Below are 21,435 nucleotides of genomic sequence, written 5' to 3' on the forward strand. Positions count from 1 at the left end.
GTATTGTTAGCAATTCAATCAGTTTGAAATCCGAATATTGTAAAACCAATGAAATCAAACTGAAGATCGGCCACAGCTTTCCACATGTGTTCACACGTTGTGCGGCTATTGGTAGTGCCAATATGGCCGCGAGTATACTTCCGGTCATGTCAAAATGGATACACGATTCCGCCTCCAATACATTAAGTATGAGTAACAGTGGTTCGTGCTTCCAACAGCACAGTATCGTCTTTTTTTTAAATCGATGATAACCTATCATGTGCCGATTAAAATAAGCTATCGCTGGACACAAAATAGTGCCCATGAGCCATGACCCACGTGACCAGAAATGTTGGTGGCGCGCCATGTTGCTGCTCCTGATTTTTCCGGAATGTCACAAAGCGTCATGAGCGGAGGAGAACCGCAGTCACGTGACACCATCTTCATATTGACGGCGCGGCCATCTTGCATTTTCCTTCACCACGACAGGACGCGTCAATTTGGAACCGCCTTGCTTTCGGTTGAATTCATCCAGAAATGGCAGAGGTACTGTTTAAAATGTTAAATCATTCGTTCTCAGCTACGAGAGGCGTTTGTAAAATTTTGTAAAGTGGGGTCGGTCAAAAAAACTGTCGAAGAATCACGTATTTTGTGTACAGGCCCAATGGGGTCCTTGAGCTGCGTCGTGTGGGTTTGATTTCCGACCCGACCATTCACCGTCAGACGCGTTAGTCGGTGGACGTTGAGCCGGGTGTCCTATCTGCTAGCATTAGTTGGTGGGCGTTAAATATCCCATGGTCTCATTTGAGGAGAGTAGGCGAATCATCACCGGCACCATGAACAAATCACTGCCCTAACGCCACCGCAGGGAAGGCAAAAGCAAACCACCCGATGTAATCCTTGCAGTGAGGCTGTCTTGGCAGCACGGAACCTGCCTTCGGACACCACACCACTGCAGACAGAGGAATCGACGCCATATACTATATAGTAAGGTGGCTTATACTTGTACTTGTATTTATACTTATCGGCAATACCGTTAGAGGCCGGACAAAAGCACCGAATTTCACAAGGGTACTTTGATTAATTTCACAAGGGTACTTTGATTTTAATTTCACAAAGGTATTTTGATTAATTTCACAAAGGTACTTTGATTAATTTCACAAGGGTATTTTGATTAATTTCACAAGGGTACTTTGATTAATTTCACAAATGTACTTTCATTAATTTCATGAGGGTACTTTGATTAATTTCACAAAGGTACTTTCATTAATTTCACAAAGGTATTTTGATTAATTTCACAAAGGTACTTTGATTAATTTCACGAGGGTACTTTGATTAATTTCACAAAGGTACTTTCATTAATTTCACGAGGGTACTTTGATTAATTTCACGAGGGTACCTTGATTAATTTCACGAGGGTACTTTGATTAATTTCACTAGGGTACTTTGATTAATTTCACAAAGGTACTTTGATTAATTTCACGAGGGTACTTTGATTAATTTCACGAGGGTACTTTGATTAATTTCACGAGGGTACCTTGATTAATTTCACGAGGGTACTTTGATTAATTTCACAAGGGTACTTTGATTAATTTCACAAAGGTACTTTGATTAATTTCACGAGGGTACTTTGATTAATTTCACGAGGGTACTTTGATTAATTTCACGAGGGTACTTTGATTAATTTCACGAGGGTACTTTGATTAATTTCACGAGGGTACTTTGATTAATTTCACGAGGATACTTTGATTAATTTCACGAGGGTACTTTGATTAATTTCACGAGGGTACTTTGATTAATTTCACGAGGGTACTTTGATTAATTTCACAAGGGTACTTTGATTAATTTCACGAGGGTACTTTGATTAATTTCACAAAGGTATTTTGATTAATTTCACGAGGGTACTTTGATTAATTTCACGAGGGACGAGGGTACTTTGATTAATTTCACGAGGGTACTTTGATTAATTTCACGACGGTACTTTGATTAATTTCACAAGGGTACTTTGATTAATTTCACGAGGGTATTTTGATTAATTTCACGAGGGTACTTTGATTAATTTCACGAGGGTACTTTGATTAATTTCACGAGGGTACTTTGATTAATTTCACGAGGGTACTTTGATTAATTTCACAAGGGTACTTTGATTAATTTCACAAGGGTACTTTGATGAATTTCACAAGGGTACTTTGATTACTCATCAATGACGGTAAAAAAATTAATAAAGTTAAAAGTTGTGATGTGTCCACATTACCTTCAATAAATTCAACATTTGGACATTATCAACTGTTGCCATGTTTTCCAACAATTTTTTTTTTTTTTTTGTTTTTTTTTTTTGTTCATGACCAATGAAAAATGTCTTATGGTATAAAAACAGTATCCAGAAAATGATGCTGCTCTTAATTATGCATGACTCGCACTAGCAGGGGTCCCCGGGCGTTGCCTGTGTTCCTCTTCCCACTCCTTCCCCTCCCTCCCTCCTTCCTTCCATCCCACACCCCTTCTTCTCCATCCTCTCACTCCTCCCTCCGGACTCGCACACCACCCTTTTCCCCTCCTCCCTCCCACTTCCTCCCTTCCTCCGGACTCCCACCTCACCTTTTTATTCTCCTTCCTCCCACTTCCTCCCTCCAGACTCCCACCTCACCCTTTCCCCTCCTCCTTACCACTGCCTCCCATCCCATCCCTCCCTCCTCTTCCCACCTCACCCCTCCCTCCTCTTCCCACCTCACCCCTCCCTCCTCTTCCCACCTCACCCCTCCCTCCTCTTCCCACCTCACTCCTCCCTCCTCTTCCCACCTTACCCTCCCTCCTCTTCCCACCTTACCCTCCCTCCTCTTCACACCTCACCCTCCCTCCTCTTCCCACCTCACCCCTCCCTCCTCTTCCCACCTCACCCCTCCCTCCTCTTCCCACCTCACCCCTCCCTCCTCTTTCCACCTCACCCCTCCCTCCTCTCCCCACTCACCCTTTCCCCTCCTTACCACCTCCTCCCATCCCATTCCTCCCTCCCTCCTCTTCCCACCTCACCCTTTCCCCTCCTCCTCACCACCTCGTCCCATCCCATGCCTCCCTCCCTCCTCTTCCCCACCTCACCCCTCCCTCCTCTTCCCACTCACCCTTTCCCCCCCCCCCCTCCTTACCACCTCCTACCATCCCATCCCTCCCTCCTCTTCCCACCTCACCCTTCCCCTCCTCCTTACCACCTCCTCCCATCCCATCCCTCCCTCCCTCATCTTCCCACCTCACCCCTTCTCCTCTTCCCACCTCACCCCTCCCTCCTCTTCCCACCTCACCCCTCCCACCTCTTCCCACCTCACCCCTCCCACCTCTTCCCACCTCACCCCTCCCACCTCTTCCCACCTCACCCCTCCCACCTCTTCCCACCTCACCCCTCCTACCTCTTCCCACCTCACCCCTCCCTCCTCTTCCCACCTCACCCCTCCCTCCACTTCCCACCTCACCCTTTCCGCTCCTACTTACCACCTCCTCCCATCCCATCCCATCCCTACCTCCTCTTCCCACCTCACCCCTCCCTCCTCTTCTCACCTCACCCCTCCCTCCTCTTCCCACCTCACCCCTCCCTCCTCTTCCCACCTCACCCCTCCCTCCACTTCCCACCTCACCCTTTCCGCTCCTACTTACCACCTCCTCCCATCCCATCCCATCCCTACCTCCTCTTCCCACCTCACCCCTCCCTCCTCTTCCCACCTCACCCTTCCCTCCTCTTCCCATCTCACCCTCCCTCCTCTTCCCACCTCACCCCTCCCTCCTCTTCCCACCTCACCCCTCCCTCCTCTTCCCACCTCACCCCTCCCTCCTCTTCCCACCTCACCCCTCCCTCCTCTTCCCACCTCACAACTCCCGCCTCTTCCCACCTCACCCCTCCCTCCTCTTCCCACCTCACCCCTCCCTCCTCTTCCCACCTCACCCCTCCCTCCTCTTCCCACCTCACCCCTCCCTCCTCTTCCCACCTCACCCCTCCCTCCTCTTCCCACCTCACCCCTCCCTCCTCTTCCCACCTCACCCCTCCCTCCTCTTCCCACCTCACCCCTCCCCACCTCACCCCTCCCTCCTCTTCCCACCTCACCCCTCCCTCCTCTTCCCACCTCACTCCTCCATCCTCTTCCTACCTCACTCCTCCCTCCTCTTCCCACCTCCCTCTTCCCACTCACCCTTTCCGCTCCTACTTACCACCTCCTCCCATCCCATCCCATCCCTACCTCCTCTTCCCACCTCACCCCTCCCTCCTCTTCTCACCTCACTCCTCCCTCCTCTTCCCACCTCACCCTTCCCTCCTCTTCCCATCTCACCCTCCCTCCTCTTCCCGCCTCACCCCTCCCTCCTCTTCCCACCTCACCCCTCCCTCCTCTTCCCACCTCACCCCTCCCTCCTCTTCCCACCTCACTCCTCCCTCCTCTTCCCACCTCACTCCTCCCTCCTCTTCCCACCTCACCCCTCCCTCCTCTTCCCACCTCACCCCTCCCTCCTCTTCCCACCTCACCCCTCCCTCCTCTTCCCACCTCACCCCTCCCCACCTCACCCCTCCCTCCTCTTCCCACCTCACCCCTCCCTCCTCTTCCCACCTCACTCCTCCCTCCTCTTCCTACCTCACTCCTCCCTCCTCTTCCCACCTCCCTCTTCCCACTCACCCTTTCCTCTCCTCCTTACCACCTCCTCCCATCCCACCCCACCCTCCTATTCCCACCCCACCCTTTCCCTGCCTCCACCCATCCCAACCCTTCCTCCAGATTCCCACCCTTTCCCAGGTGGCAGGTGGTGGCTTGTGTGTTTATAAGTTGTGAATTCTGAAAAATGATTGCTTTAAAACTCCTATTAAGGTGTATTGTGGTAAAAAATGTGATCTTGTAACGTTTTGTCGCGATTAACCTTGGGAGCTCAGAGGAGAAGGCATCCATTACCAAGCAGCTTGTAGAGTGCTTGCCAAGTGGCTTAACCATCCAAGCAAGCACTCCAACGAAACTGAGGAGAGAGTGATGGGAGGGTGAGAGAATAGAAGAGGGAGAGGACTGGGGGTGTAGAGGAGAGGAAAGTGAAGTAAAGGAGAGGAGTGAGGGGATAGTAGAGTGAAGATGGATAGTAGAGTGAGGGGGGAAGGAGAGGAGGAGCAATGGGGGAGTAGAGGGGGTGAAGAGAAGAGAAGAGTGAGGGGAGGGGCGAGAGAAGAGCGAGGGTTGGGGTGAGAGAGAAGAGTGAGGGTTGGGGCGAGAGAGAAGAGCGAGGGGTGGGGAGAGAGAGAAGAGTGAGAGGTGGGGAGAGAGAGAAGAGTGAGGGGTGGGGAGAGAGAGAAGAGTGAGGGGTGGGGAGAGAGAGAAGAGCGAGGGGTGGGGAGAGAGAGAAGAGCGAGGGGTGGGGAGAGAGAGAAGAGCGAGGGGTGGGGAGAGAGAGAAGAGCGAGGGGTGGGGAGAGAGAAGAGCGAGGGGTGGGGAGAGAGAGAAGAGCGAGGGGTGGGGAGAGAGAGAAGAGCGAGGGGTGGGGAGAGAGAGAAGAGCGAGGGGTGGGGAGAGAGAGAAGAGCGAGGGGTGGGGAGAGAGAGAAGAGCGAGGGGTGGGGAGAGAGAGAAGAGCGAGGGGTGGGGAGAGAGAGAGAAGAGCGAGTGGTGGGGAGAGAGAGAAGAGCGAGGGGTGGGGAGAGTGAGCGAAGAGCGATGGGGAGGTGGGGGGAGAGAGAGCGAAGAGCGATGGGGGGGGGAGAGAGAGAGAGAGAGAGAGGAGCGAGGCGGGGGGACAGAGAGAAAAGAGCGAGGGGGGGGATAGAGACACGAGAGCGGGGGGGGGGGAGAGAAGAGTGGGGCGGAGAGAGAGAGAAGAGTGGGGGGGGGGGAGAGAGAAGAGCGAGGGGGGAGAGAGAAGAGCGAGGTGTGGGGAGAGAGTGAGAGAAGAGCGAGGTGTGGGGAGAGAGTGAGAGAAGAGCGAGGTGTGGGGAGAGAGTGAGAGAAGAGCGAGGTGTGGGGAGAGTGAGGTTTTTACCCATTTTATAAAACTCTTCATGTAGCATCTAACTCAAGACGTCCAAATATCATACACATTTATGCCCCTGCGTTTCCCACGGGTGCTCCCACCCCGGGGATTGGCTTAAGGGTATTTTCATGCACCATCTTAGCCTTTAAAACCCCTGAAGACCACAAATACCTCTTTTTACATGCTTGAGAGATTAGATTACATGCTTGAGAGAAGACTTTTACATGCTTGGGTGATTAAACCCCAAAGACTTATAACACCAGTAAGACCCTTGAAAACCCTGAATACTCCAAAGACTCTTTGGACCCCAAAGTCCCTTAAGACACTTAAGACCCAAAAGGTCCCTAAGACCCTTGAAGACCCCTGTATACCCCTAAGACTCTTAAGATCCTGAATACTCTTTTAGACCTCAAAGACGCTCAAGATGCTTAAGACTTTGAAGACCCATTCGACCCCAAACACCCTTTAGAGCTGGCAGACCCTTCAGACCCCAAACACCCTTCAGACCTGGCAGACCCTTCAGACCTGGCAGACCCTTCAGACCCCAAACACCCTTTAGACCTGGCAGACCCTTCAGACCCCAAAGACCCTTTAAGGCCTTTTAGATCCCGAAGACCCTTAAGATCTCGAATACTCTTTAGGATGTCAAAGACCCTTAACACCCCCAAAGACCCTTTAGACCGCAAAGGCACATAGACCTGGAAGACCCTTAAGACCCCTTTACCACCAAGCATTGCCTCAACTCACCATTTTATATAAACCCAAAGCGTAATCGCCTTAACTCACTTCTTAAATAAACCCAAACCAGCATCACATCAACTCACCATTTTAAATATACCCTTCTGCCCCCCGCCTTACCAGCTCTCTTTCCCCCACCCACACCCTCCCCCCAAGCAACACTGGGTAACCCTGCTAGTTACCAATGAGATTGAAGAGCTCTGTCTCACCAAGTGGCTAAAACACTGAAATATTTAAGGTAACTCAAGTCAAGTAAAGCAAGTGCTGCAACAAAACGGTCGGCTTGGCAAGCGATTAGCGATTTCTACTTGCGAAGATCAGGCATTCGATGATGAGCGCTTGGAGTTCACTTGACCCGTCCGTTGCTTTAATCATTGTAATCTTCCCAATTATTTTGCCTTAATAACTCGGAGATTTCCCCACGGAGTACCCGGGCTCGGCTGTGGAAGCCTTCACAGCGATCCTGCTGTTTAATTTGTTGCGATAATCTAGAAATACACAAATAAAATGCATCAAAACTGCAATGCCAAAGGCTTACCCTCAAACGGAGGTCTTTCAAAGTGCAAGTCAAGTGGGAATGGTTGCAATTCAATTCAAAAATATATCAAGTTGCATGCAGTACAAAATGTCAGTTGATCCTTTTCAAATCTCAAATCAACATGGTGGAACCCCAACACGGGGTTGATGAATGTTAAATTTTATGTTTGTATTTATGTGGCAGTGACTGGTCGTATAATGAAAGCAGACAGGGTTTGTTTTTCTTAATATAAACTGACATGTTTTTAGTCAGGTCGGTCTCTTGACTGTCACCGGTAACGTGTAAGCCGGTGCTACCTGCCGCATGGTCGGGTAGTCAGCGACTAAACCGACTACCCCCATTGGTTATGCCATTGGGGAGGGTGACTGTGACACCCTGCAGGACTAAAAACAATACCTGTTAAAGGGCAAATGAGCTCCGTCCAGAAAGTAGATGGTGTCTCCCAAAAAAACACCCATGCGGTTTGGACAGGTTCAAGTCATACCAAAGACTTTAAAAATGGTACGTGCTGCTTCCTTGCTTGAAAAGGATGGAGCACGGACAATTCCCATTGGTGGGCATCCTGGGGAGGGGGAAATTCCTCTTGAGGAAATGCCCCGTTGAGAACGGTGACAAATGCGGAGCCATTGTTATGATGTCGCTGGAACCCAGAGTATCCCTGGAAGTGACGGAAGTTCCCCCAAGCTCACTGGCTGTTTTGTTTGTCTCGTCAGTGTGTGTGTGTGTGTGTGTGTGTGTGTGTGTGTGTGTGTGTGTGTGTGTGTGTGTGTGTGTGTGTGTCTGTGTGTGTGTGTCTGTGTGTGTGCGTGAGTGACACGACCGACCTCTATTACGAGCCTTTGCCCATGTATTTAAAAAAAAAAAAAATACGACAAGAGATATTGTCCACCATTGTCTCCCTATTTACAGCCATCACATGTGAATCGTCATTCACTGTGTTTTTATTTAAAGTGTGTGAATGTACAGGTAGCATCTATATCACTTTAATTCTATGCATCTTTGACTGTTTGGTGTTTATTTATTTTTTCCAATAACCTTTGTTGTAAAAAGACCTGTTGAAGGCATATGTCGTATCTGTGTGTAGAACACTATGTTTAGTTCAAGTATCCCCTACTGACGTTCCATTGTACTATTTCTGGGTCACTACCCTTCTGAAATTATGTGTGATAAACATTATGGTGTGAGGATCCTTAATGGAAAATTTGGCACTTTTGCCCACCCGGTAACGGTATTTCCAAAATATTTCATTTCGCCACCTTGCTAATTGTGTGGTACTGCGGTCTAGGTTACTCTAATTGAATCCACTTACACTCCCTCCGTTGTATGCGTTGATTATTCCTGTGTCACTGTGTGTTTGTTGGTATTGTCAGAACATAAGAAACTACTCTGAAGAACTGAGGGCAGCACAGCAGAAAATAAAGGAACTGGAGGAGAGAAACAGAGAATTGAGAAATGCGTTGGTCCTGGCCGAAGGTGTATCCTGGTTGTGTTCGACCTGTGACCAAATCCTAATACCTGCACTGAATGGTAATCCTGATGACGGGGAAGTTGCATGAGACTCGAGTAAGTAAACAAACTTATACTTTCCTTTTTATTCCAGTGAAACCAGAGTTACTCCGGGAAGTGGAAAGATTAAAGAGGCCATCAATGGTCGATTCTGCCACACACACATCGTCTACTCTGGCCTCATCGTCTTTTTCCCTTGAAATTGAGGAGATGATGAAACATCACATGGTAGGTACTTTACACCCCAAATCCACCTCTTTCAATCTCCTACTTCATTCCTGGAATTCCTAGTCGTGTCCATTTGTGTTATAACGTGTACCTCCTCCCCCATCCCCCCCCCCCCCCCCTCCCCTGATGTACCCCAGATCTCCTGATGTACCCCAGTTCTCCTGATGTACCCCAGATCTCCTGATGTACCCCAGATCTCCTGATGTACCCCAGATCTCCTGATGTACCCCAGTTCTCCTGATGTACCCCAGTTCTCCTGATGTACCCCTGATCTCCTGATGTACCCCTGATCTCCTGATGTACCCCAGATCTCCTGATGTACCCCAGATCTCCTGATGTACCCCAGATCTGATGTACCCCAAATCTGATGTACCCCAGATCTGATGTACCCCAGATCTGATGTACCCCAGATCTGATGTACCCCAGATCTGATGTACCCCAGATCTGATGTACCCCAGATCTGATGTACCCCAGATCTGATGTACCCCAGATCTCCTGATGTACCCCAGATCTGATGTACCCCAGATCTGATGTACCCCAGATCTGATGTACCCCAGATCTCCTGATGTACCCCAGATCTCCTGATGTACCCCAGATCTCCTGATGTACCCCAGATCTGATGTACCCCAGATCTCCTGATGTACCCCAGATCTGATGTACCCCAGATCTCCTGATGTAATAATAATAATAATTCATTTATTTTGTATAGCGCTTTTCCAGAAGCCCAAAGGCGCTTTGACAGAGTGGAAAACATAATGCATAACAATACATGAAAACAACAATTGCAAAAAGACAAGAATCAATAGGGAAATATTTAAAGCAAAAGGAGGGAGAAGGAGAAGAGATAGTCAGGGGTTAAATGCTGTGGGTTGAATGTTGAATGCAGCGTTGAACAGGTGGGTCTTTAGTGATGTTTTGAATGTGGTGAGTGAGGAGGAGTCTCTGATGGTGTGAGGTAGTGAGTTCCAGAGGGTGGGAGCAGCGATGGAGAAGGCCCTGTCCCCCCAGGATCTGAATTTGGTCCGGATGGAGGGGGTCAGGAGGTTGGTACCAGCAGAGCGGAGGTTGCGGGTGGGAGTGTGTCTGGAGAGGAGGTCAGCCAGGTAGGATGGGGCCAGGTTATGGAGGGCTTTGTATGTCAAGAGGAGGATTTTGTACTGGATTCTCTGGGGGATGGGGAGCCAGTGAAGCTTGTAAAGGACGGGGGTGATGTGGTCACGGGTCCGGGAATGAGTGAGTAGACGGGCAGCGGAGTTCTGAATGTATTGGAGTTTATTGGTGATTTTTGAGGGTGAACCATAGAGGAGGCTATTGCAGTAGTCCAGACGGGAGGTGATGAAGGCGTGGATGAGGGTTTCTGCAGCCGTGGAGGAGAGGGATGAGCGGAGACGGGCAATGTTTTTCAGGTGAAAGAAGGCTGACTTTGTGATCTGTTTAGTGTATTTGTCGAAGGAAAGGGTTTGGTCAAAGATGACGCCAAGATTCCGGATGTGAGGGGAGGTGGATACTGGGATACCGTCGATGTTGAGGGCAAAGTTATGGGTGGATTTTGTGAGCGTTTTTGGGCCAATGATGATTATTTCAGATTTATCACAGTTAAGCTTGAGGAAGTTGATTTGAAGCCAGGATTTTATTTCAGTGATGCAGTTTGTCAGGATAGAGTGGGTGTCGGTGGAGACGGACTTGGTGGAGATGAAAAGCTGGATGTCATCGGCGAAGCAGTGGAATTGGAGACCATGACGGCGGATTAAGTGACCGAGCGGGGACAGGTAAAGGATGAAGAGGAGGGGGCCAAGAACTGAACCTTGGGGGACACCTTGGGGGAGGGGAGCAGTGGGGGATTTGCAGTTATTGATGGAGATGAACTGGCATCTGTCAGAGAGGTATGATTTAATCCAAGAGAGGGCAGTGCCGGTGACGTTAAAGGTGGATTCAAGTCGGGTGAGGAGGATAGTGTGATCGATGGTGTCAAAGGCAGCGCTGAGGTCGAGGAGGACGAGAATGTTGAGGTTGCCAGCGTCAGAGGAGAGGAGAAGGTCGTTGGTGATTTTGAGGAGAGCAGTTTCAGTACTGTGGTTGGAGCGGAATCCGGATTGGAATGTTTCATACAAGTTATTGGCAGAGAGATGATGTTTGAGTTGAGTGGCTACAGCGCGTTCCAAAACTTTTGACAGAAAGGGTAGGTTGGAGATGGGTCTGAAGTTGTTTAGGGTGTCAGGGTTTAGACCAGGTTTTTTTAGAATGGGGGTAACAGCAGCAATTTTGAGGGAAGGTGGGACGATGCCTGTAGACAGGGAGGAGTTTATTGTTGCAATGATAAGTGGAGAGAGAGCAGGGAGGGAGGCTTTGACAAAGCTGGAGGGGATGGGGTCAAGAGTGCAGGTGGCAGTTTTCATTCCTATGAGGAGTTCAGAGAGGTCAGTAGGAGAGATTGGGGAGAACCGAGACAGGGGATGGCAGGACAAGGGGGGGCAGGTGGTTGGAGGGGGAGCGGGTGCGGCGGTGGTCAAGCTGTTGTAGATGTTGTCAATTTTGCGTTGGAAGAAAGAGAGGAAGGAGATGCAGTTGTCTACTGTGAATGACTGGGTGGTGGTGTTCAGGGGGCGGAGGAGTTTGTTTATTGTCGAGAAGAGTGCTTTTGGGTTTCCGGAGCCAGAGTGGATAATTTGAGAGTAGTAGGCAGAGCGGGCGCGGGAGAGGGCATCTTTGTAGTGTTGTATGTGGTCCTTGTAGGCTTGGGAGTGAACTGTGAGACCCGTTTTATTGCGGAGTCTTTCAAGTTGGCGAGCACGAGTTTTCATCAGGTGGAGTTCAGGGGTAAACCAGGGAGCAGAATGGGTGAAAGAAACTGTTTTGGTTTTTACAGGCGCAAGCTGGTCAAGGCAGGAGGAGAGAGTGTGGTTGTAGTAGTCAGTGAGGTCGGAAGGGGTGTGGAGGTCAATGAAGGGAGAAGTGGACATTTTTTCAGAGAGGGTGGATGAGAATGAGGTAGGTGAAAGAGCGTTTAGCTTACGGAAGTTGATTGTGCGATAATGCCTTGGTGTTGGGGCGGGGATGTTGATGGTCAGAGTGATGGCTAAGTGGTCAGAGAGGGTGAGGTCGGAGCCATAGAGATGGTGCAAATTTAATCCAGTGGAGCAGACAAGGTCCAAAATGTGACCACGGATATGGGTAGGAAAGTCGACATGTTGAGTGAGGTTAAAGCAGGTGAGTAAATCAGTGAAGTCAGTGGTTATTGTGGAGTCAGTGGAGTCCATGTGGATATTGAAATCACCAAGGAGGAGGATTGAGGGGGAGAGGGAACATAGCTGGGTCAGAAAGTAGGAGAAGTCAGACAGGAATGATGGGTGTGGTTTGGGAGGGCGGTAGACGACAGCCATGACTGACTGCGTGTGACCAGAGAGTTTTAAAGCCAGGTGTTCAAATGATGGAGCAGATGAGATGGAGATGAGGTTGGTCTTGATGTCTTGACGGTGGATAACGGCAATTCCACCACCTCGGCCCTCCGAGCGTGGTTTATTGACGTAGGAATATCCATTGGGTGTGGTGAGGTTGAGTGTGTAGTAGTCCAGAGGTTGTTGCCAGGTTTCGGTGAGACAGAGAAAGTCCAGTTTGTTATCCAGGATGTATTCGTTCAGGATGAGGCATTTATTGTTGAGGGACCGGGTGTTGAACAGGGTGAGCTTGATGTTGTTTTGAACAGCAGGGATGAATTCAGGTGATTTAGCCAGGGTTCGTAGGCAAGAGGTGCGATCGTGTGGGTTGCTGTGACCAGGTGCGCTGGGACGAAGAGTGAGAGTGCGCTGAGCCGACCAGAGGACGGGGATGGAGTGACCTGATTGCAAATAAACAAACTTGCGACCGGAGCCACGGTGAATGTACCTGGGTCGTCGGAGGAGTCCATTTGATTTGATGGCAGAGATGCATGATGGGGTGGAGCGGGTATTGAGCAGAAGAAGCCTTGCGGCGGAGTACTTCAGAGCCATGCCAGGCAGGAGCGAAGGGACGAGTACGAGGCCAAGGTCGAGGAGGCAAAGCGGCAAACGCAGCGGCAAACGCAGCGGCAAACGACTGCAGCCGCTAATCAAGACCACAGCGGCAAACAAGGCCACAAAGACCACAAGGCCACCGGCAAACAAGGCCACGGCCACAAACAACGGGAGCGGGCCTTTCGATTCCGTATTCCGTACCATCAAAATCAGATTCCGTTATCCAGCCGGAGAACACGCGGCACGTGCGGGTGTGAAAAGGCAGGACAGGTGTGAGATGTCAGGTCAGAAAAGTAGAAGCAGACCCTGTACATCCATCCAGTCGGAGAAGCGGCGAATATGCAACGCCAGCGTCCTCTCGCAACCGAACCCGGAATTGATGTACCCCAGATCTCCTGATGTACCCCAGATCTGATGTACCCCAGATCTCCTGAGGTACCCCAGATCTCCTGATGTACCCCAGATCTCCTGATGTCCCTGTTCGCTACTGTTGTTGTGCTTGTATGCTTCCCTCTCTCTCCCCCTCTTCTCTACCGCTCCCTTTATTATATGTTTGATGTGTCCGTTCACGTTTTCGTGTTTAGTGCATTCGCTCTTACACAAGCTTCAACTTTGTATACAAAAACAAGAATGAAAGTCTAACAGCGGCGTAGCCGGGCCTGTTTGATACTTTATTTGAAGAGGATAGTATGACCTGCGTGGAGATACCAGTTAGCAAGTAATGTAAGTATTAAATTGTTTTGAAGTACTTTAACTCTCCAAGCTGTCTGTCACCATGGAAACGAATAGATTGCATTTAGACGCTGGTTTATTCTATATGTTGGTCAGTTGGTCAACACTATCAAAGTGACCTCAGCACCATCCCGACACACACGACTGTGTGTGTTACGGAATGAGGTGTTTTACGGCTGCCAGAGTGAAAATGCTGCCACCAACCTCCTTGAGAGAGGACCCAGTGAGTTGGTACTCATTTTGCCGACCTCGGAAGAATGACAGGCTGAGTCAACCCCACCTGGTGTTAATTCAATAGCTGACCGGGACTCAAACTAAGGACCCTAGGATCCCAAGCCCTCCACCCTAACCGTTAAGCCAACACCAGGCTCAGGGTGGCTGGAGGCAGTCATAAGAAATGCTTCAATGTTTGAAGAGCCCTTAATCAAAGTTTTAATTACTAGGGCATTGCCCGTACGTGGGTGCCCGTTCCTTGCCAAAAAAAAAAAAAAACGCTACCCGTACGCTCTACCCCGCCCGTACGCCCGTAAACAAAAAATAACAACGCTCTTCGCTTCCGCCCTTCGCTCTGACTGAATTGGGAGAAATAATGCGCATAAGAAATCGAATTACGTACCGTAATGGCGGTCAGCTCGTAACGCGCACACTGTCCGGAAGTTCGCATATCGCATATCTATCTATCTATCTATTAATGCCCATTTATTCAATTATCGCCAACGTATTTTGGCTTTTTGCAATTTAATCGCAAGGAAAAGTAGAAAGAGAAGAGGGAAAAAAAGAAAAGCCTTGCCTTGCTGCAAACAGCTGCTGCAAACAACAACAACATGGAAGGCTGCACTGTCCGGAAGTTGGCATATCGCAGTTACGATTATTTTAGTGTTAATGGCCAATTATTCAATTAGCGCCAACGTATTTTGGCTGTTTGCAATTTAATCGCAAGGAAAAGTAGAAAGAGAAGAGGGAAAAAAAGAAAAGCCTTGCATTAACGCATTAACGCTTGCATTGCATTAACGGTTCGGCACACGTGATAGCTCGCTGCTCTCTGATTGGTTGAAGCGTTTTTTGGACATAGCTCGGTAGGTACTTGTCCGATTAATTACAAACCTTGAAAAGGCACATCCTCGGGTCCCCAGCAATATACCTGGCAAGTTTCAAGTATATCGGACCCGTGGTTGTCGAGAAACAGCGGTCACAGACAAACACACAGACACACAGACAGACACACAGAGATTGCTGGAATTATAGATAGATATATGATCTGGGGGGCATGCCTCCCCCCCGCCCCCCCCCCATCACCCTGTTGTCATAATTTCAGTTCCCCCCAATCATAAAGTGTGATAATTTGCCCCAACCAGGTATATGACGTAATATATGAACGTTCCCTAATGGGTGTTGAAAGAAACATAACTGACAAAGCCAAATGGCATTACATTCTACCTTTCAGAAGCGTAATTGTCAGCTATAAAACTCACACAATATGTAGGATAAATATGTGAGGGACATACATACATACATATATACATACGGAGAGACAAATGCTGTAAACACAGGAACCAAACATCTCCGCCATAAAAATCGTTTGTTTAACCACAATTTGCCAGTTCTAAAAGCCTCTTTGTGTGTTTGAAGAAGATGAAGAAGCGCTAATGTATGGTTTATTCACACAGCATTTCAATCGGAAACATTTATTATTCCAGACAGTAGAAACCCTTTAGAAGGCCATGGAACGAGCATACAAAATTATACATACAGGAGTGATATTTTGCGAAGTGGGGGTTACGGATATGATGTGAGGAATGGAGAAGGTGAAAGGATTTTGAAATTTGCTGATGGAGCTGATTTGATGATTTGTAATACGCAGTTCCAGAAAGAGGATAATAAGCTTGTTACATACATGTCAGGTGGGTCGACGACAACCGTTGACTACCTGATGGTGCGTAGGCGAGATAGGGGGAACCTCCAGGACACAAAGGTGATCCCGGGGGAGGAGGCTGTTTCACAGCACCACTTGGTTGTCTGCGACATAAGGGTGAAAGGTGCGAGGAGAGCTCGGCGGGTGAAGTACCAACCGAGAATGAAGGTGTGGAGGTTGAAAGAGGTGACAGTGAGGGAGGCATTAAAAGAGAGGCTGAGTATGGTAGAGGATGATGTGGTTCAGTTTGAAAGTAGTTGGATGTCAATGAAAGATAGTCTGTTGGGAGCCGTTGGTGAGGTGTGTGAATGGACAAAAGGACCACAGACGCACTCAGGAACATGATGGTGGATGATGAAGTTGGAAAGAGGATTGAAGAGAAGAGGAAGAAGTTCAAGGAATGGCAGAAGGCGAAGGGTACGGGGTCAGAAAAGGCAGAGCATGAAAGTTATAAGGCAGCCAAGAAAGCTGCAAAGAAAGAGGTAGCAAAGGCGCAGGGGGCATGTAGGAAAATGTTCGGAGAACGCTTGGATTCGGAAGAGGATCAGACAGCGGTATTCAGGATTGCAAAGCAGATAGCGAAAGAGAGGTGTGATGGGGGTGAGTTGCTTGAAGGATGAAGTGGGACAAATCGTTGTGGACCCAGATGGAATTAAAGGAAGATGGAAGAGATATATGGAAATGCTGTTGAATGCAGAGAATGAATGGGACGGCAACATAGAGAGTAACCCAGTTTTAGGACCGGCAGAGAACAACTGAGAAGGAAGTTGAGGAAGAACTGACTGAGAAGGAACTGAGTTAACTGAGAAGGAAGTTCCTGCCTCACACCTAGCTCGGCTTCACGCTGTCGAAACCAAAGCTTTCAGAATCATTGCAATCTCCCGCGATGAAGCTAACTCCGAGGGCTTTTCACTCACTCACCGCAGGCAGGTTGGTGGTCTTTCTGTATTCTACCGACTCCTCTCTGGTCTAGCCCCCCCCAACCCCCCGCCCAGCTCTCTCTGTGCTCTGTCCCCCAAATACTCCTACAGGTCGCACAAGAGCTGCCAGCAACCCTCTTCTGGTGAAACTGCCAAAATCAAGACTCTGCTCACCTTCACTCTTTCATTCCTCTTTTCTCCCGCCTCTGGAACAAACTCCCTCACTCTCTTCAATCCCACTCCTCCCTCCAGGTCTTTAAAACAGCTGTTCACCCCCATCTCTTATCTTCCCCCATCCAAAACCTTGATCTTTTCTACCCACGTTAATTCACCCCAGAACCACGTTTCTGAAATCCTGACTTCTTTCCTGGAAGTCCTAGCTGTGTCCATGTGTTTTTTTTTACATCTCCCACCCCCACCCCCCTTCCCATGCCTCTTTCCCCCCAAGCCCTCTCCCTCCCACAGATCTCACCCATGTCACTGTTCTCAAATGTTGAACTTGTGTGCCTCCCCCTCTCTCCCCATCTTGTCTCCCACTCCCTTTATTATGTCTTCTGTGTCCGTTTGTTTTTTTTGTCATTAATGTTAGCTCTTACACGAGCCTAGATCTTGTACACAAAAAAAAATTAAAATAATAAAAGCAATGAAGAACCACCTTTATAGGCCATTTTTCCCCGCAGAGCGTGGGTTAGTAGAAAAGTGGGAGGGCCGACGGGAGTTGTGGGAGATATGTTGAAGGCAGCAGGAAGTTGGGGTGTGAAGAGAATGACAGAGATCTTCAATCTGGTGGTGAAAGAAGGCCGCATTCCAGTGGATTGGGAACTGAGTACCCTCGTCCCTCTATACAAGGGGAAAGGTGACCCTCTGGACTGTGGCTCGTACCGAGCGATAAAGTTATTGGAGCATGGAATGAAGGTATTGGAAAGGGTGTTGGAGAAGTGGATAAGGAAGAAAGTGAAGATCGACAAAATGCAGTTTGGATTTATGCCAGGAAGAGGAATGACAGACGTGCTTTTTATTTTAAGGCAGTTGCAGGAAAAGTACATGGAGAAGAGGAAGAAGTTGTTTCATGGGTTTGTTGATCTGGAGAAAGCATTCGATAGGGTTCTACGCGAAGTAGTGACATGGGCATTGAGGAAGTTAGGAGTGGAGGAATGGTTGATCAGAGTAGTGATGGCAATGTACGAGAGAACGTAGAGCAACAACGAAGGCTGGAAAGGAAGACAAATGATGAATTGTGGAAGTGTGAAGAGAAACAGGTTGAGATGGTTTGGTCATATGTTGAGGAAGGATGAAAGTGACTGGTTCAGAAGAGTGATGGAAATGAATGTTGAAGGAAGTAGAGGACGGGGAATGTCGTGAAAATCATCCACACACACGACTTGTCCCGTAGGTTGGTTTAATATCATTTAGATCTGTGGTAACATCCTGTAAAATACATTCATGCAATAGACATCAGAATCGGGGTATTACATGGGAAAGACCGATAACAATAGGCAAAGCAAGCAAGTCCAGCATATAGGTGCGTACATACCATTCAAGACTACAGGACTATATGTCACAGTAAATGTCGCAGGAGTGGCCTTGCGTCGCGGTCGTCCCGGGTCTTATAGACGCCCCTTTAGTGGGATAAGCGAGCACTCCCGGGTTCACCTTCACCTTCAGTATAATTTCACTACAGGGAAGACCGAGAAAGACTTGGCTAAAGATGGTGGAAGAAGAAATGTGGGCAAGGGGGTTAACAAGGGGAGATGCAGAAAATAGGGCAAAATGGAGAAGATTGTCATTGGGATCGCGAGGCCCTTTTTAGCAGGAAAAAGGCCCCGCTCTAGCAGGGAAAATGGCCTTAAAATTCCTGTTGTTGTTGTTTGTGTTTCACACTGAATGAAAAACTTAAAGGTAGAGCATGCAGATTGTGATACATGACAGGTTCAACAATATGTCCGGCCTGAACGGCATAGGAATCAAAATGGCGGTGTGTGGAGTCAGCCGTCGTACCGGCGTAATGACATCACATCACCACTGTCGTGTGACCAGATCCTCAGCTCTGATTGGTGTACGTTTGTGGGGACATACATACATACATACATACAGACAGACAGACAGACAGACAGACAAACACTGTTCTGGACGGCTTTGCCCTTTGGGCTACGCCGTAAAAAAAAACAAAAAACTTATTTTCCTTGGAGGCAAAACTTGGTAGTTAGCCAGTCCCCCACACAGCGAGAGATGGGTTTTGCAAACAATTCTGTCTGAGTGTCTGTCTGGGCCATAACGTTTTTACCATTTGAGCTTTTGGCATCAAATTCTCAACAAACGTTTATTATGAGAATGTGCAGATGACAAATTTATATTTTGGTTGAAAGGTCAAAGGTCAGTGTCACAGAAAATCGTCCGTTTTCATCCAATTGACCTGAATTTTCAGAATTTGCATATTTGGTCACTGCATTGGTTCACCAATCAAAAGTTAGAAGCTGATTGTTTTTTTCGTTTTTTGTTCGATCAAAAGGATAAAGGACAAGGTTGCATAAAATCGTCAATTTTCATCCGATTGACTGGAGATTTGAGCAGGGTTTGCATTTTGGGTCACTGAAACCGTGTTTTTGAGGTCAAAAGTTCATGGTCGTCTAAAATCGTCAGTTTTTTTTTGTACTTTTTTTTTGTTGCTGTTTTCGTCATGTTTAACATACGAGGAAGTCTGAATACACAAAGCGGGTCTGGACAGGCGTTACATTTTCAGATGCTTTGTAGTTAGTAATATTTTGGATTAGAGTTTGGCCTCACAAATATCAGTTGGGGTTCAGCAGTACACCTGGGGTATGCCTGTTTACCTGTTGTTCAAACATGTGCTTATTTTCCATCGTCTGTAGACGCCTGGTGACTCATTTACAATCGAAGATACTGTGGTCGACGTGTGCAATACAACAAACCCCAAGGTTCTTACAAAACATCTCCTTATGAAACTGTTCTCGAAGGAGGACCTCTTGACGCATTCCATGACGGGGACGATGTCCAACTCTTATCCAGGCAAAGTGCCAAAGCCGAAGCTCGATCCTCGAAGGATTCGGGCTATCATTGGTAAGTTGTAGCATTATCACTTCTTTTGTCGTGACCATAAACTATTGCTGTGTCCAGGGTCCTTATATACCTTGATCAGAGGGTCTTTATCATGTTCCATGAATTAACACAAACGTTGTGTCTGTGGTTCTATTATATATTTGTCATTTATGGTGGGAGAAAACTGTCATATGTCATTTATATTATATATTTGTCATTCCATTTCATTGATGTTTTTAGATAAGTCAAGTCTTGTCTAATAAAGTCTTGATACTTTAGTATCAAGTAGTCGACATCGCGTTGGTAGATGAATCTATCAATAATGTCACCTGTGAGTTACCACCTTTTGCTCATAATGATTACAACCACCTGTTTCATTTTCACAGATTATGTCACGAAGAAAACGTGCTGCAGCGAATCTGATGTGAAATATGAAATCCGAACAAAGCTGAACAATTGCAGAAAAAGGGGAAGGAAAACAAACTAGGTCTGTGCATGTATACCTATACAGCTGCACCGGTGCATAGAACGGGTTTGAGTACTGTGTGCGTTATTTTGATCCAGTGTGCGGATCAGCTCTGGTTCCTTAAAATGTCTGTGCGCAGTTTTATTAATGAAGAAGGATCCAGATCCTCATCTGCCTTTGATTTTGTCCTCATTTAGAAAAAGAAAAATGTGATTTTGTGTCTTAACCTCCTGGGCAGTGGCATGGTTTAGCGTGAGCATGGTGGTAAACGAGGTAGTTAATGCATTGAATAGTTTATATCGTGTACTCGCAAAGTTACTCGGTGTTGCCAGACAACGCAGTGTAGCTTCGTGATGGGAATATCAAGAGAGGGGGGAGAGAGAGAGAGAGAGAGGAGGGTAGTGGAGGTGGAGGGGAGGGTGGGAGAAGGGAGGAGGAGGGAGAGGGAGCAGGAGGACGGGGACAAGGAGAGCAGGGGTACGGGGAGGGGAGAGAGTAGGAGGACGAGGAGGGAGGAGAGCAGGAGGACGGGGAGGGGGGAGAGCAGGAGGATGGGGAGGGGGGAGGAGAGTAGGAGAGCAGGAGGACGGGGACGTGAGAGAGCAGGAGGACGGGGAGGAGGGGTGGAGAGCAGGAGGACGGGGACGTGAGAGAGCAGGAGGGAGCAAGAGGACGGAGACGGGGGAGGTAGAGGACGGGAAAGGGAGAGAGCAGGAGGGAGCAGGGGGAGAGGGAGAGCAGGAATGGAGAGGGAGCAGTAGGACAGGGAAAGGGTGTAGGAGGACGGTGAGGGGGAGCAGGAGGACAGGGAGGGAGGAAGGGGAGAACATACTCCCGGCCTGTGTTCCTCAGGCACTATTGTTAATCGAACGTGTGTGAACACCATGGGGCTGGCACCGCTGGTCTTTCTCAAAGTACTACTGGTCGCCTCGCTGAGTATGGAGAAGGAGGGGTCTTCCTCTTCTTTTCAAGTTTTCTGGAGTTTTTAGAGACGCGAGGCTCTATATACACCATGCGTCCAGACATAAGAGCAGTGAATGAAGGAGCCTTTTGGTAATCTAAAGGGTGAGCCATAACCCCCAGTCTGTCTGTCTGTCTGTCTGTTTGTTTGTCTGTGAAGAAGATATCTCAAAAAGTTGTGGACAGATTCGGACGAAATTTGGCAGAGAGGCAGGAGGGGGAGCAGTAGGACGTGTCTCCTGGTGTTATATGTGACAAGGACGAAATGATTAGATTTTGGTGAAGATCCGGATTCGAATCTGGCTAGTATAATTTTTTTAAGTGATTCTTCACCATTGGAAGATTGGTCCAAAAACTATACATAGCAGGATATCTCAAAAAGTTATGGACAGATTTGGACGAAACTTGGTGGACAGGTTGGGTGTGTCA

General features: G+C 48.3%; 1 protein-coding gene across 1 annotated transcript; it reads left to right on the forward strand.

Moving 5' to 3' along the window:
• The first annotated feature begins 408 nt into the window (after positions 1-408).
• Positions 409-20,216, forward strand: LOC137439933 (BEN domain-containing protein 6). Its single transcript, XM_068136198.2, has 5 exons — positions 409-525; positions 8,607-8,763; positions 8,837-8,970; positions 19,394-19,601; positions 19,967-20,216. Exons 1-5 carry the CDS (start codon positions 517-519, stop codon positions 20,065-20,067), a joined length of 609 nt encoding a protein of 202 aa, XP_067992299.1. The 5' UTR covers positions 409-516; the 3' UTR covers positions 20,068-20,216.
• The last annotated feature ends 1,219 nt before the right edge of the window (positions 20,217-21,435 follow it).

Source organism: Myxine glutinosa, chromosome 14, assembly GCF_964187855.1.
Source record: "Myxine glutinosa chromosome 14, kmMyxGlut1.1, whole genome shotgun sequence".
Classification (NCBI taxonomy): Eukaryota; Metazoa; Chordata; class Myxini; order Myxiniformes; family Myxinidae; genus Myxine; species Myxine glutinosa.

Bases quoted from the DNA above. Each gene is read 5' to 3' on its own strand.
- LOC137439933 (XM_068136198.2), top strand. The intron at 8,764-8,836 runs GTAATCCTGATG...TTTTTATTCCAG, and splicing joins CCTAATACCTGCACTGAATG to TGAAACCAGAGTTACTCCGG. The intron at 19,602-19,966 runs GTAAGTTGTAGC...TCATTTTCACAG, and splicing joins AAGGATTCGGGCTATCATTG to ATTATGTCACGAAGAAAACG.